The 16161-nt window shown below is 45.9% G+C and overlaps 2 protein-coding genes across 6 annotated transcripts in view; one reads left to right on the top strand and one right to left on the bottom strand.

Annotated features, from left to right (window-relative positions):
- The window catches only part of UBAP2 (ubiquitin associated protein 2), a 175976-nt gene that overhangs the window by 94764 nt on the left and 65051 nt on the right, over positions 1–16161 (bottom strand). The window lies entirely within an intron of this gene.
- On the top strand, positions 7288–15395 carry ACRC (acidic repeat containing). Its single transcript, XM_008591074.1, has 6 exons — positions 7288–7630; positions 9026–9101; positions 11937–12081; positions 13402–13531; positions 14535–14739; positions 15046–15395. Exons 1-6 carry the CDS (start codon positions 7288–7290, stop codon positions 15293–15295), a joined length of 1149 nt encoding a protein of 382 aa, XP_008589296.1. The 3' UTR covers positions 15296–15395.

The raw sequence follows: 16161 nt of genomic DNA, 5'->3' as shown, positions 1-16161 counted from the left end.
CTGGCATGCTTCACTCCGCCTCTGCGCAGTCCTTTGCTGGCTTTCCTGGCCTTTGTTGTCCGGGCTGATCGCTCGTTCCTGCAGCCGGGCTTGGGCGCTCTCAGGAGTCTTCCTCTGTGTCGGCCCCAAAACCTCGAACCTGCTGCCGCTTGTTTGTCGATGTAGGATCGTTGTTGAAAGAATTATTCGCCTTTTGTTGCTCTTGGAAATGCAATCAATACTCTGGTATCACAGCGCACAGCTCACAGGATCGCGCTGTCTCCTGTCACGGCCGCTCCAGACCCATCGCCATCTTAGCCTTTATTCCTTTTTAAGTGGACTCCTCACGCTGATCTCTTCCTCCTCTTGTCCAGTCTGCATGCCACTTCCAGATGAATCTCCTGAGGCACTGCTTTAATCATATTGATTCCCAATTCAAATAGCCCATCATATAAAGATTAAGCTGCTTAGCCCCATATTTAAAGCCCTCTGTGATCTGACCCTAACCTGTCTTTCAGCCTTTTCTACTACTATTCCTATTAATGAACTCTCTGCTCTAGCCAGAGCTAGATGAAGAAATGTTGCCCAGGTGCCAAACTATAGGGGGGTGCTGAAAAAATTATTGGAATAAATCTGAAAGATGGTGCTAAATAATCATGGTTTCCACCTCATCCTTGAATTGCTGTAGAAATGTGAATTGGTCATTCCTGCCCCCCTCCTCAGGCTAAATAGTGCTGTCAATTGGGAAAAATTCTTTTCTCTCTAGCCCTGATTTATCTCTTAAGTATTTTTGCAACATGTAAGCCATTAAGCCAGACACCAATGTGTGAAAAGTCATTTAAAGTCAGAAATTGCCGTCAGCTGAAATTATAGAATCAAATTGGGCATTGCATAAAGCCATTAATTGGAGATGATACTTTTGAAGTCTGGCTTATTGAGGTATGATTTACATAAAGCAAAATTCACCCTTTTTAGGTGTACAGTTTGGATTTTTTTTTTTTTTTTTTAAAGATGACCAGTAGGCTGGCCCGGTGGCACACTGGAGAGTGCGCTGCTTGGGAGCACAGTGGCGCTCCCGCCGAAGGTTCGGATCCCATGTGGAGACCGGTTCCCACTCACTGGCTGAGCGAGGTGCGGGCACAAAACCAAGGGTTGCGATCCTGTTGCCAGTCCCCGGTACGGGCGCAACACCGAGGGTTGCGATCCTGTTACCGGTCAGTAAAAAAGACAAAAATGAAAAAAAAAATATATATATATAAAGATTGTCACTAGTAGAATACAAGTGAGATGCTAAAATTCCAAATCACTTTGCATAGGGTGGAGAGGGATAGCAACAAAGAGGTATTTTTCCAGCAAAAGTCAGGAGAAAGTCAAAAATAACACCAAAGTGCATATAAACAGAAGAGAAACAATAAAGACAGGCGCCACACCAGACAGAACACTTCTAAAAGAACAGAAATCAGTGGGTTAAATTTCCCTGCTAAAAGACAAAGATTCTCAAGTTAGGTTGAAAAAAAAAATAAAGCCAAAGCTAAATATAAGCTCTTTACAAAAGATTTACTTAAAATGAAATGACGCACAAACAAAATGTTAAAAATAAAGAAATATGTCTGTGATTTTTACATTTAAAACTTTTTACTCTACTCCAAACACAGACAATAATAGGTTGCTATAAGTTTTAAAAGACAGAGTTATAGGCTGCCTCATCTGAAAGCCTGACCAGGGCTTACTCATGTGGCTCCTGGCTGGAGGCTTCAGTTCTTCATCAAGTGAAACTTCCTGTAGGACTTCATGCGTGTTCTCACAGCAGGCAGCTGGCTTTCCCCAGGGCAAGCGATCCAGACGGCAAGCAAGCAGAATGCCACCGAGCCTTTTATGACCTAGTCTCCAAGTCATGGCCCATAACTTCTAGTCATTAAGTCTAGCCCACACTCCAAGCAGAGGATTAGGCACCACCTTTTATTTATTTATTTATTTATTTTAACAGATGACCAGTAAGGGGATCTTAACCCTTGGCTTGCTGTTATCAACACCACGCTCAGCCAGTGAGCAAACCAGCCATCCCTATATAGGATCCGAACCCGTGGCCTTGGTGTTATCAGCACTGCACTCTACTGAGTGAGCCACGGGCCGGCCCTGTACAGTTTGGATTTTGACAAATGTATGAGGTAGTGTAGCTATCACCAGCATCAAGATGCAGAGGATTTCTGTCACTGTTATTTACATTTTAAATAGTCTATCATGGCTCCTAAGAAGTATTCTGGCTTACAGTATTGTATATACTAAAGTCCTAACTTGATAATAAAAAAGTATCCTATTTTTAAATAGAAAAATTGATTTCTTTCAGCCTCCACTTGATAAAGGCCAAACAAATATTTAAAGAAAATCTGTTTTAAGGGGCCTGCTAGGAGTGCCCACAGGTCTTGGTCCAGTCCCAGGTGGCTTCTGTATATGGGATACTCTAGCAAGAGTGGATTTGGGGAGGAAGGTGATGAGTTCTGTTTTGGGCATGTATATACATATGTAGGATTGGTAGCCCAATCGTTAGGAAGCAATTGGATTGGCATGAGAGGGCTGTGAATATACCTTGGGAGTGAGTTGGAGAAGAGACATGAGGAGTGGATGGAAAGGTGAGACAAGAACCAAAAGACAACTGTGTCCCAGAAATCAAGAAAAAAGAATTTTAAGGATGGTGTGGTCAACAGGATAGCAAATGCCCATCAACTCAATGAAGTAATGCCCTCTTTCTAAGAGCAGGACCAACGCCACTTAAGATAGCCCCTCCATTGTGTGAAAGTTAGGCGGGAAAGTGGGGGTGGAATGGGAGGAGCTCCGCTAACTGCAAAATTAGCTCATGTACTGTTGGCTTGCTTGCATTGGCTAATACCTCTTGGCATGGTGATCGGGCGACCGAGTTGCTGCGCTTGCAGCTTTAAAAACTGAGAACAAAGACGGTTCAGGGCCGCACCTTGAATTGGCTGGTGCAGTCCCAGCCACTGGAAATAAAAATCTTTTTCTCTTTTTTCTATATCAGTCTCCAAGGGTGATTTTCTCCCGACGCCTATAACATTCAGCAGCTTAAAAGTGGTGAACATGGGGCCGGCCCAGTGGCGCACTGCTACAGTGCGCCGCTTGGGAGCGTGGCGGCGCTCCCGCCGAGGGTTCGGATCCCACATACAGACCGGTTCCCGCTCACTGGCTGAGTGAGGTGTGGGAGCAACACCGAGGGTTGCGATCCCGTTGCCGGTCCCGGTCCGGTACGGGCGCAACACTGAGGGTTGTGATCCGTTGCCGGACACGAAAAAAAGACAAAAAGGAAAAAAAAAAAAAAGTGGTGAACATGGTGGAAATAGATTAACATTTGTGTCTTGTTGTAACAGGTACAGTCAGGTCCTGTAACAGAGTTTTAAGTATTTTTCTTTCTCATCATAAAAGTGTGTCTTTACCTATGGCACACTGTTTGGAAAATACAGGAGGGTTGCAAATTTTTTTTTTTTTTTAAAAAAGATGACCGGTAAGGGGATCTTACCCCTTGACTTGGTGTTGTCAGCACCACGCTCAGCCAGTGAGCGAACCGGCCATCCCTATGTGGGATCCGAACCCGGGGCCTTGGTGTTATCAGCACCGCACTCTCCCGAGTGAGCCACGGGCCGGCCCAGGAGGGTTGCAAATTTTTTTTTTTTTTTAAAAAAGATGACCGGTAAGGGGATCTTACCCCTTGACTTGGTGTTGTCAGCACCACGCTCAGCCAGTGAGCGAACCGGCCATCCCTATGTGGGATCCGAACCCGGGGCCTTGGTGTTATCAGCACCGCACTCTCCCGAGTGAGCCACGGGCCGGCCCAGGAGGGTTGCAAATTTTTTTTTTTTTTTTAAAAAAGATGACCGGTAAGGGGATCTTACCCCTTGACTTGGTGTTGTCAGCACCACGCTCAGCCAGTGAGCGAACCGGCCATCCCTATGTGGGATCCGAACCCGGGGCCTTGGTGTTATCAGCACCGCACTCTCCCGAGTGAGCCACGGGCCGGCCCAGGAGGGTTGCAAATTTTAACTTGCCAGAACCTGTGACCCAAATACCAGGGCCAGCTGAAAATGAGGGCCCAGGGGATGCTCACCCCTGGAACCTGGGTGGCACAAGGGCACTGCTGAGTTTGGCTCCTGCCAGAGCAGTCTGTCAGAGAGGGAGTGCTGGCTCCAGACTGCTGAGAGTGGCGCTGAGGACAAGACTTCCTGCTCTAAAGCTGCCTCTCTCCGTCTGTTGCCCTCTACCCTTTTCAGACAGTTGGATCTCAAAGTTGATAAAAATAACAATTAGCTAGACACTTCCCTGATCAATTTTTCCCTTGCACCAAAGTACATCCCCTCTGACAGAGCCCATTTCACCCTCAGTACCGACAGTCACCTCCTTTGGAAATGATGTGAGACAGATGGAAAGTTGCAGCAGAAAGATGGAAAAGATGAAACATCAGGAATAGCAGGAAGATTCAGTAGTTCCAAAGAAGGGGAACAGTTACTGCGGGAAACAGACAAAAGACAGACAAGTGATCACGTTCATTGTAGAAAAGGTAGAAAATGTCATGGAGAGAAGAATGTTGCATTCACATTTCTTTCTTTGTTTTTCTGTTTCATCACTCAGCTTTATTGTGATTGACTCTGATTCTGATGATGAATACTTCTGTGAAGGAAAGAAAGCTAAGTTATCCGAAATTATAGAAGGCAAGTATACTACTCATTAGAGAAGTGACTGTGCTCTGAAGCCTCATCATGCATCGTAGTTGGGGGATCAGAATCAGCAAACTTTGCATTTGGAATCGCTTTGTAGCAAATGCCACCGTTTATTTGCTCCTGTGTGCAGTATGTGGATCTGGCTGGTTCCCTACTCCCTGGTCAGCTTCTGAACACAGCAACAACTGGTACTTGCTGCCTTAGATCTCAGGCGTGCCCCTCAGTAGAGTGCTTACCTGCCTAGAACTGTACCCAGGGAGCAGAGGGGAGAAAGGCAAGAACTGGGGCTGAGAATTGTGGAGGCTGCTCGGCTACTCCATTGTCCTCTCTTTCCCTCATCCTCTCCGTGTGGGAGAGGAAAGGAGTAAGAGGCATCCTCTTCCCTCTTCCCAGCTAGCTGGAGACTTGGATGGGCGATGGTTTGGACCAGTGGCAGGGGCGTGTCAGGGAAATCCTCGCTTCCTGCCTGGAGCTGTTGGCCTTTGCCTTTTGTTATTGCCTTTGTTTTCTAGAGATTCCTATTTTCCTTAGTCCCTGTTTCCCACAGCAGATCCTTGCCTGTTGGAATCAGAGGCCCTTTTAACCTTTCAGGAGGCTCGGAGCTTTACTCACATTTCAGAACCTGCTCAGGGACATGAAACAGGAAGACTAGTAGCTTCTTTTTTTTTTTTTGACCGGTAAGGGGATTGTAACCCCCGGCAAGGTGTTGTCTGTACCACAGTCAGCCAGTGAGTGAACCAGCCATCCCTATATAGGATCCAAACCCGTGGCCTCGGTGCTCCCAGCGCCGCACTCTCCTAAATAAGCCATGGGGCTGGCCCTAGAAGCTTATTGAGCATTAGGAATAGTATTTCATTGATTTTTGTTCATTCAGTACCAGGTGTAGGACATGATACAGAGGCACCTGGTTGATGTTTGCTGAGCTGAACTCAGTTGAAAATGGGAGGCCCTTAAAGTACTGGCTACTTCTTAGATAACTGCCCAAGAGCTACCGTTGGCCAATTTCCTGGCTAACCAAGATATCAGAGCAGGGAGAGGAGAGGCGGCTTGGAATCCTAGTCTCCTGCTGTTTCACTGCCACCTGTCCTCTTGAATATCTTTCCCCCCTCCCCCTCTGTAGCTCTAGGTGGCTGTGCCTGTGTAAGACAGATGTCCTGGTGCAGAGTAGCAGGTCTGACATGACAGCTACTCTAATGCAAAGGGAACCCCCAGGGAGGCAGCTTTAGAGCAGATCATGAGTGAAAGAGCCAGAAACCCCTCCATCACCATAGGCCACCAGTTGCTGACTCCTGGAATCAGAAGAGATGTTCTTTTGAGGGTGAACTTTCAGCTGAGGCTGCTCTTACCTTTCTGACCCATGGACTCTACCTGTGGGCACCCACTGGCTTTGCATGTGTCTGTAGTGTTCTGCACATGGCATTTCTTTTGTTACTGTAGTGAAGTTAGGTAATTTTATAGAAAAAAAGATCCAATGAGCTTTAAACATACTTTCAAACCTCACTTCTAACCTCTAGCCTTTGTCAATGCATGTAGTAATTTTTTATGTATTGTAAGCAGTGTGTCCCTATCTTTTTTTTATTTTCTATTTATTTTTTAGTTTTTAGTTTTTTAAAAATTTCAACCAAAGGTGGGAAATCTTTAAATTTTCTAGGAAAGATGACTTTTTACCATAGGAACACCCACTCCTTTTCTCTTTCCTTATCGCATATTTGAAGTTCTTTCATAATTGATTCAAATAATGGATGCTGCAATTTTAGGATAAAGAGTTTTTGCATTATAAATATATCTTCACATCTTGCACATACCATGATTTAGATTTTTTTTACATCCAGAATCTTGGAAACCTAGAGCTTGAGCTCTGAACTGACACCAGAGAGCATGTGGATGTTTCCAGATGACAAGACCCTCAGTGCAGGCAGTGATGTTTTGAATGTCCCCAAGGCCTCTTGAGAGTACTGACATCAGGACCTAACTCCTGACTCTTACTCAGTGGTTCTGAGAGCTTTGCACTTACAGACTAATTTTAAAAGATGAAGTTTTGATAACCAACATAGAGTTGTCAATTTTTAATTTGTGTAATGAAGGAAAAAAATTCCAACTACCATCTGCTGTCTCCGTAATTTCGTAAAGAGAACTAAGTTTAGCTGGGACATAATCATACAATGAAGGACACTCCATTAAATTATAGAAATTTAATTTGGGGAAAAAACCACCACTTTATTATTCTAATTTCTCATTTTGCTGTGGACCAGTGAAATATACAAGCGTGCTGACCTGTGTTTGGGAACCACTGAGCAACTACATCATGCTACTTAGGGAATGTGATTTGAAAATTGCCATTGGACTTTGATTGCTATTTTATCTGTCACTGCTCTCAGTAAAATAAAAAAGAAATAGAAGGAAAACAATCCAGAATAACTGGGATTCCTAACAGTGATTCATAATGCCACAGTTCGCAGCTTATTTAATTTGTGCTAAGTAATCTGCTGAAGTTAATGTATAAGAAGGGGGTGGGGGCCTATATTTACATATAATTGTGTCTCAAATTTCAGATGAGGTTCTGGAAGACTTATCTGATACCGACATGGAGCCTACCATCCAGGAGCCTCCAATACTTATTACTGATGATGATGATGATGACAATGATAGTAGTGATTTGGAGGGTCCTGTGCTCGAAGACTTGTGTGATCAGGGCCAAATTTCCTCAGCTGAAAAAGAGCTGGCTGAGCTTGCTACCTTCCGTCGCACATCAGATGCTGGTGTTGGTGAGCAAGACTTTGGTAAAAATCTCTGCCAGCCACCAAATGGTCTTAAGCCTAACCTAGAGATTTTAGATAGAAAGTTGCCATCTGATGATGAGCCTGTGTCTGTGGTGGAACAACCGAAGAAAAGAAAGGAAAAAACCAAAAATCTCTGTGTGACACCTGGTAAGCCAGTAATGCCAAGTATGCGTGTCCCAGCGCCTGTGCCTCGCCAGCCAAGTGGGCTTTCCCTACCTTTTCTGCTGGACCTGCCTGTCTTGTCGGGTCTGCCCATCCTGCTTGCCAGCCCTCTGCTGTTTCAGCAACTTCCTAGTGGCCAAGGGAGGCAGCCATCCCAGTGACCAGGATCTTTCTGGGAGTGGGGGAAGTTTGCCCCCGTCTTTCTCATGCTCCCATATTTTAGTATTTGCTGTTGTGCCCTCCTGGGTGTGTTCTCCCTGCACCTTTTGTCCTGAGTATATCCCACTTTTCTTAGGACCTAGCCCAATTGTCACTTCCTCTGCAAAGCCGTAAGTCAGAGTTGCTCCTCTATCCTGGGTTCCCAGAGTTCTAGAGCCTGTCTCTTCTAAAGCACTAATCACACTGTGTTCTAATATGTTCCTAAGTCTGTCCCCCAGTCATCTGAGCCTCTTTACAGGAGGATTCCTACTCTTCTTTTAGTCTCCCTCAGGGTCTAGCCTGGTGCTCGGCATGTAATAGATGTTTAATACATTATTTTATTTATTTATTTTTCCTTTTTTTTTGTCTTTTTTCGTGTCCGGCAACGGATCGCAACCCTCAGTGTCGCGCCCGTACCGGACCAGGACCGGCAACGGGATCGCAACCCTCAGTGTCGCACCCTCACCTTGCTCAGCCAGTGAGCGGGAACCGGTCTGTATGTGGGATCCGAACCCTCGGCGGGAGCGCCACCGCACTCCCAAGCGGTGCACTGTAGCAGTGCGCCACCGGGCCGGCCCCTTATTTTATTTTTTTATTTTTTTATTTTTTTTTTATTTTTATTTTTTTTTAAAAGATGACCGGTAAGGGGATCTTAACCCTTGACTTGGTGTTGTCAGCACCACGCTCAGCCAAGTGAGCCATGGGCTGGCCCCTATGTTTAATACATTTTTACAATAAATGCATGAATGACACTAACTATTGATAGATAAGTCTCTGGCTAAAGCAGCCAGCAGTATGGGTCCTAGGGGAAGGTAGAAAGGTCTGGCTTGCACAGTGGATGAAGGTGCTGCCTGGGAAGTGAGCCACTCCTCAGAGCAGGTGCCTGAGCTGTGGCATGCCTTCCGTGGATGGCGCAGCCTCTGACACCAAACTTGCGTACCCTCATTATAGGCCTCGGTGCCCACGACAGAACCCTCCCTAGCTCACTCTGCTGGCAGCTCTGCAAGTCATGGCAGGTGAAATCATTCAGGATGACTGATGCAGCAGTATGCAGGCTTCAGACAGTTTTGTTTATAGATGTTGCTCTGGGCTTGGTTGTGGGGGTTCTTCCTGGGTTTACCTTTCTGTCAGTTGTTTGATGGTATCCATTTTCAGGGTACAAATGAACTATTATCCTTTCAGCTGTTAAAGAACGAAAGACACGTGGGCCTTCAAAGAAAAAACCCACAGCAACTGAAGTTGAAAAAGGCAAGACTGGGTATGTACTGCTTGTGTTCAGTTGAACAGGAATTGATTGCATGATTGTTGCATGTTAGGCAGTCCACTGGGCACTTGGGGGGGCACTTCAAGGGAATGAAGGACTCTGGTGTGGAGGGGCATGCTTCCTTCTTTGAACACGGGGGGCTTCAGGGGGCACACTTGGCCAGGGTCCTTGCAATTAACTGGTCAGAGTGGGGCCCTTCTGCCACCTCAGCAGCTCTGACCTCTTGAGGTATCCTTTGTTCTTAAACTCAGATCAAAGAATGATGTGTAGTCAAACGGCACTTTTTTCCAGCCTGAATACAGCCTCATGGCCAGCAGTTTGCAGTAAGCTAAGGCAAACGCAGTGGGAAGTGGTGAGAAGGTGGAAATGACATGTCGCTCTGTCTGCTGGAGTTGGAGGGAAGGCGGTCAAGATGGTCTTCCAGGTTTCTCTAATGTTTTGGGTGAACCCAGTTACTCTTACTACTGTGTATATCCTTGTGCATTTTTAAAACTTAAATGTTAGGATGAAACAGATTGCTTGTAGTTCCTTTGGTTAGCTACATATAGATTGGAAAACAGCTGATCATTTAGACCAAAGACATGTTAATACTTAAAGCAAAAGATTAACACATTGTCTTATTTAGATTCCAGGAGCTTCTGATTTTTTCCCTTAAAATATGATATAGTAAGCATAATTGTCTTTGTTTTACTTGAATTCAGGAGGAGTATATAATTATATCTGAATTATCTTACAAGAGAAGGAAGTATTTGAAGGACTGTATGTTATTTCTTAACCTGCATTTTGGGACAATAAATGCATCTTAAGGGAGGGGGAAAGGAATGATGTGTCAGGCATTGGGGCTACAGAGCCACTCGGATGTGGACGGAAGGCCCTCTTTCAGTGCTTTTTCTGGTGAAAGCAGCAGCTGCAGCTCCCATGCACTCTCTTAGGATGGATCCCCTTCCAGCAAGGTTTCTTCTGGACTCCTAGATATATATATATTTCAGCTGCTTTGCCCATAGGGACATATGTCTTGGGTAGCTCCCAGGTTGTTTTGCTAGAGATGCTACAAAAAATGGAGACGCTGCCCCTTGGTGTTGGTTTGCATCATCCAAAGGAGGCTAGCTTGTCTGGACTCGTAACTGTTGCCTTGGTACTTCCTGTGTCAGTCTGGAGGCTTCCTGTTGTGCTTAGTGTTGTTCTTGCATAGGCTGTTTGCTGGTCATGGTGACTGATGTACCTAGTTTGGGGTCTTGTTGGCTCCCCTGATGTGGAGACACTCAGCCTGCAGTAAAGTGGCATAGGCCTTGAGGTGACAATATCCTAAGCCACAAGGCCAGCTCTCCATGTGCACACTCATGGGGGTCACAGGCCCTGCCCCTGCTGGATCCTGCAGATGGTTCAGGTTTGCCTTTTCTCATGCAAATTTGCTTTGAAACCTAAGTAACTGGAGGCAGCAATTTTGAGTCATGCGCATCAGGCTTTAGGATGAAAACCATTGCATTAGCCTCCTTTGCCTTGTCTGGTACCTTCCCCTCTCTCCACCCAACCTCCTCACATAGGGTTCATTTTGTGCCTCAAGGGTTAATGAGTGTTCTAGCAAAATCTAAGTCTCAAGGGTTCCGTTAAGTCAGAAACTCACTGTGTTTGCTCCTGTTTTATCTTCCCAGTTCTGTAGGCTTATCTCTCTGGACTTGTGGGTTGTTCCAGCCAAGATAAAAATGCTTCAGTTTAAATAAGTGGTTATTACAAGTGTGAGTCCTTTATGTGCTCAGCACTATTCTTTGCCATTTGAATTAGGTGGCAGTTGTGGGTCAATGGAAAGACCTTGAGGATTGGGTCAGAAGATTCATTGTCTCTGTGATCTTTGGGCAAGTCACTTAACCGCTGAGCTTCAGTTTCCTGTCCGCAAAGTGGCAACTGTAAACAATAGCAATAGCTTCTTTGAAGGGTGCTTGTGAGGACTGAATATGATAATACGAAAGGAAGTATGGTCTTCTCAGTAGAGGTGGCCATGTGGTCATTCTAGGCCATGGGAAAATAGGTTGTGCCCAGGCACGAATGCAGGAAGTCCCAGTTTGTGTCCAGGGAACATTTAAGTTGCCCAGTTTAACTACAGTGGGTATGGTAGCCAGAAATAGAGGTTGGGACCAGATTAGATTGCCCTGGGTCTTGAATGTCAGGCAATGCAGTCAATGAAAAGCTAAAGGAGGACGTTAATTGGAAAGTGCCTAGGAAAATGAGCCTGGAGGAGGGTATGCAGTTGGATTAGGAGAAAAAGAGCTTGGAGGTAAGGAACGCGGTTAGAGGAATACTGTGGTATGGGGGCATAAAGGGGAGGACAGGAACTTGAGCTAGGGGCGTGACAGTGGGGATGGGACGGAGGGGCTGTCTGGAGGGAGTCATGTGAAGATGTCAGTTTGTCTCAGTGCCCAGTTGAACATGGGGTAAGGGAGAAAAGGAATTTAAGATCCTTCTGAGGTTCTCAGCTAATTATAATAGAAGTTTGATAATTGAGCATGTTGAGCTGGAGATATCCTCATGTTAGTTGGACACTTGCATCAGGCAGTTGTAAATTCAGAACTAGCTCTCAGGAGAGAACTTGAGACTGCATATACAGGTGTGGGGATCAGTCCTGTGAAGGTCAAAACCATGGGCTTCCCATCCCTGAGAATGTGCAGAGTGGGGGAAAAGGCTGCGAATGGAAGCTGAAGAAATGCCCTCATTAAAGAGCTGAAGGGAAAAGGGAGCAAGTTTTCCAAGTCTCTCTTGACATGACCTTTATGCATGCATTTGTTCTACCTATTTCTTTAGCTATACAAAACTGAGTTCAATTTACCTTTGCAGCCACTCTGTGTGCAAAGTACCTGGATGTTTCTTGCGTGATGTTGAAAACTTGAAACAATATTCTGGAAAGAATTTCAAGAAGAATAAGGACGAACTGGTTGAGAAAATCTGCCACCTGTTTAACAGCTCTGTCTTTGATAAAAAGGTAGACTCGATGGCTAAGCATTGATTGAGCACCTGAAGACCTCCTCATACTTCCTGTCCTTGAGAAGTGTCAGTTTAGGTGGGGAGGTCATGTGTGAAAGAAATCGAGAATGTTTATGAGTTACAATGTGTGGGACAGACTGTCATTACCACAGGAGATCAGCAGAGGGAGAAATGGCTGAGAGCCTGAGCAGGCAGGAAATAGGATTAATTGCCTCGAGGAAGTGAGACTTGTTCTGGTTCTCAAAGCACAGTAAGTGGTGAGAACAACAGTGATGGGAGAGGGCATGTGCTGAGGCTTGATTACCGGGAAGAGAGGGTTCACACTGAAGGATAATAGGGAAGAGACGTGCGGCCTCGGGCAAGTTACTTAACCTGTTTGCTTCAGTTTCCTGGGGGATAAAACAGTACCTGCTACCTCATAGAATTATTGTCAGACCCATGTAAGTTAATATACATTAAGTGCCTAAAACAGGGCCTAGGACACCGTAAGCTCATTATTTTTTGATAGCTTAGGGCCAGATAATGGAGGGCCTTGGGAGTCTGGTTGGAGGAGGTTAAATTTACCTCAGCAGGCACTACTGCCCAGGGGTGTGATGTAGCATGAAGTGGCTGCTGAAAGAAATTAATCTGACTGTAGCCTGGGAGTATGGACTAGATTAGAGAGAATCTGGAGGCAGAGAGACCTATTGGCCACTAGGTTTTTCAGACTTTTTATTGTCTCGGGCAACAAGACTTTCTGGAGGTTTGGTTAGAGCACGGTGTTATAACACCAAGGTCAAGGGTTTGGATTCCCATGCTGGCCTGCTGCCAAAAAGAAAAAGACTTTATGGAGGGAAATTCTTGCATCTTCCTAAAGGTTCCCCAGCCTTTAGTGTCTTCCTGGTGAAGTGGTGTCACATCAAACGAGCAGAGCCTGAAGTGGCATTTCTGAGTCGCATTTTCAGTTCTGCCTCGCCACTGTCACACACAGATTTCCGTCTCGCCCACCTCAGCAGCTTGTGCTTCTCTGCTTGGCCGCCCCAGACTTTTGTGTCCACACAAGGGAGCACAGATCCTGCCCTCACCTGGTCTCAGCAGTCTCCCTCATGTCCCGAATGCCTATTGTCTTTACCAGGACGTCAACTTGGCTTTTATTCTCCCCAGAATGATTAGATTTATGTGCCCTTTAAATAGATTTCTTCTCAAACTTGGCTGTGAGCAAAGAACCTGGGGGAGAAAGTTCTTTTACTTTTTATTAGAGGGAGAAAAACTCCTGTTAATATTTTCTGGTCTGCTTAGAACTGTTTTCTGATCCCTTCTGTTTGCGTTTCATTCTCAGCTGCCGGAGAAGATGGATATCAGCTGGAGCAACAAGATGCTGAGAACTGCTGGCTTATGCACCACTGGCAGGAAGAAGAGGGAGCCCTATGCCAAGATTCAGATTTCTCTGAAAGTCTGTGATTCTGCAGGTGACAGTAGGGGCGTGGCAGCTTTACCACTGTGCTCTTTCCTTCCAACACTGTGCCTGTTCAGTTACTCTTAGCTGGCAGCCCATGTCAGTTTGAACTGTCATTCCTGGGTGGACAAGCCTACTGAGTGTTGCTTAGAGGACATTACTACTGGTTCTCTCACCATTCCTGCAAACCCAACCCATCAGTCTTTCTACTACGCTTACTTTCTCTCTGCATATCCCCCTTGCCAGCAGCAGCATCTGCATTGTCTCAGTGGCTGAGGTTCAAGGTCTCCTATATCCAGCCAGTCACCAAATCTTCCTTCACTTCCTATCATCACTGCTTATCCATCTTTGCCTCTGCCCAGGTATGGGCTTCATCCCCTCACTCTTCATCTGTTCAGTCTTCTGCATACCGCTGCATTGCTTTCTTGCTGAGAAACCTAGGAGGTCACAGTCACCTGCCCCCAGTCTGCTTGGCTGGTCTTGTCTCTCACTGTTTCACTGCCTGTGGCTCCAACTAGGCCGTTTTCACACTGGCCTTCAGAGTGCATCTCACACCTTCCTGGCCCCACTCCTTGCTCACATTTTCCTCCACACCCAGAAAGGCCTTTCTCACTTTGCTAATCCAGTCAGTTGTTAACGGTCCGGCTCAGATCCCAGTTTCCCTGTGGAGCTTCTCCAGACCAAATCCCATGGCCATAGCAATTGCTCCCCACCTTGTCCACTTCTGTTCCTGGAGGGCAAAAACCAGGTCTTGCCCAAATCTGTCTCTAGCAGCACCCCACAAAAACATGAGTGCATTGAAAAGACTTGCTTACCTAAGGAAGGCTCTTTTTGCCATTAATAAAATCGGCTTGAAGTAGGTGGAATTTGGAATTCCTCTTGGAATCTTGGGAAGGTAACACTCATGCCTGCCTGTGTATGCTTCTGGAAGATGGCTTTGTGGGGAGGGGGGGCGAAAGTTGAGGGGTTGTGAATCAGTTTTAGTGCTCACAGTTTCTTTTCATTACTCTTCCAAGACCGACTCCGGGATACCCTGATCCATGAGCTATGCCATGCAGCCTCCTGGCTGTTCGATGGTGTCTGTGATTCTCATGGTGATGCATGGAAGTATTATGCCAATAAATGCAACATGGTGCACCCGGAGCTGCCCAAGATCACCCGTTGCCATAACTATAAGATTAACTACAAGATTTATTATGAATGTACTCAGTGCAAAGCCAGGTAAGACCCTTCTCCTCAGACTTTTTCCAATTACATTTTTACTACGGCCTCCAAGTAGCCCTTCAGTGATTTTATTAGTAGGTAGATGGCTATCTGACTTGAGGAGTAAAATCTCTCTACTCCTTTATGTTCTCTCTGCCCACTATCTTCCCTAACTTGAGCCAGCCTGACCACTATTGCTGCTTGGTTCCTCACTCTGGGAACCCATAGAAAATTATTTTGGGGGGCCCAAGGCCAACATCTCAGAGCTGATGCTGAGGTACTGTGACTGATTCCTTTGTTGTGTGGTGTCCCTTTCCTCTCTAGATTTGGCCGCTATAGCAAATCATTGAAAATCGATCGCTCCGTCTGTGGCAGATGTGGGAGGCCTCTGGTCATGGTGCCATTAACTCGGAAAGATGGAACCCCCATTAAGCCCCATGTGAGACCATTTGCCAGATATGTGCAGGAGAATTACACAATAGTTATGAAGGAGGTCATCGGGAATAACCATGGGGATGTGATGAAGAAGCTTGGCAAAGATTATCTTGCCAAAAAACAAAAGCAACTTCTTTAAAGTTATCTAAGAGTATTCTTATGTGAGCTGGATTTTTTCCTGCTAGGAGGTTTCAGAAAAATCTCTGTTTCTGTGAAGTTATGAATAAAATGATGTTTCTGCTGTTGACAGGACTGGTGCCATTTTAAGAAAACCCCTCCATTTTGTAAAAACTCAGGTGGGAAAAACCTGGGCAGGAAAATGTGGGAGGGTCTGGGAGGAGACATGCTAACTGCACAATTAGCTTATATACTGTTGGCTTGCTTGTATTCGCTAATAACTCCTAGCGTGGTGTTCGGGCGACTGAATTGCCGTGCTTGCAGCTTTAAAAACCGAAAGTAGGGCCGGCCCGGTGGTGCACTGCTACAGTGCGCCGCTTGGGAGCGCGGCGGCGCTCCTGCCGAGGGTTCGGATCCCACACACAGACCGGTTCCCGCTCACTGGCTGAGCGAGGTGCGGACGCAGCACCGAGGGTTGCAATCCCGTTGCCGGTCCCGGTCCGGTACGGGCACGACACTGAGGGTTGCGATCCGTTGCCAGACACGAAAAAAGACAAAAAGGAAAAAAAAAAATAAAATAAAATAAAAAATAAATAAAATAAAAGTACAAACCGAAAGTAAAAACGGCTCAGGGCCGCACTCTGAATTGGCTAGTACGGTCCCAGCTGTTGGCAATAAAGTTTTATTTTTTTTCCATATTGGTCTCTGAGGGTGATTTCTCCCAGCGCCTATAACATGAATATTAGAATTTAAATACCTTTTTTAGATTCATGTTATTAATGATAATTGTGCTTAACCAGGGGTTTTAGGGCCGGCCTGGTGGCGCACTGCTACAGTGCGCCACTTGGGAGCGTGGCGGCGCTCCCGCCGAGGGTTCGGATCCCACAT

This window comes from Galeopterus variegatus, unplaced genomic scaffold (assembly GCF_000696425.1).
Source record: "Galeopterus variegatus unplaced genomic scaffold, G_variegatus-3.0.2 Scaffold143, whole genome shotgun sequence".
NCBI classification, from domain to species: Eukaryota; Metazoa; Chordata; class Mammalia; order Dermoptera; family Cynocephalidae; genus Galeopterus; species Galeopterus variegatus.
The sequence above is the reverse complement of the archived record's forward strand: the minus strand, read 5'-3'. Positions and strand labels throughout refer to the sequence as shown.

Coding starts and splice junctions, on each gene's coding strand:
- ACRC (XM_008591074.1), top strand. CDS start 7,288: ATGGAGCCTACCATCCAGGAGCCTCCAATACTTATTACTGATGATGAT. Junction 13,532..14,534: donor GAAAGTCTGTGATTCTGCAG/GTGACAGTAGGG, acceptor TACTCTTCCAAG/ACCGACTCCGGGATACCCTG. Junction 14,740..15,045: donor TGTACTCAGTGCAAAGCCAG/GTAAGACCCTTC, acceptor TTTCCTCTCTAG/ATTTGGCCGCTATAGCAAAT.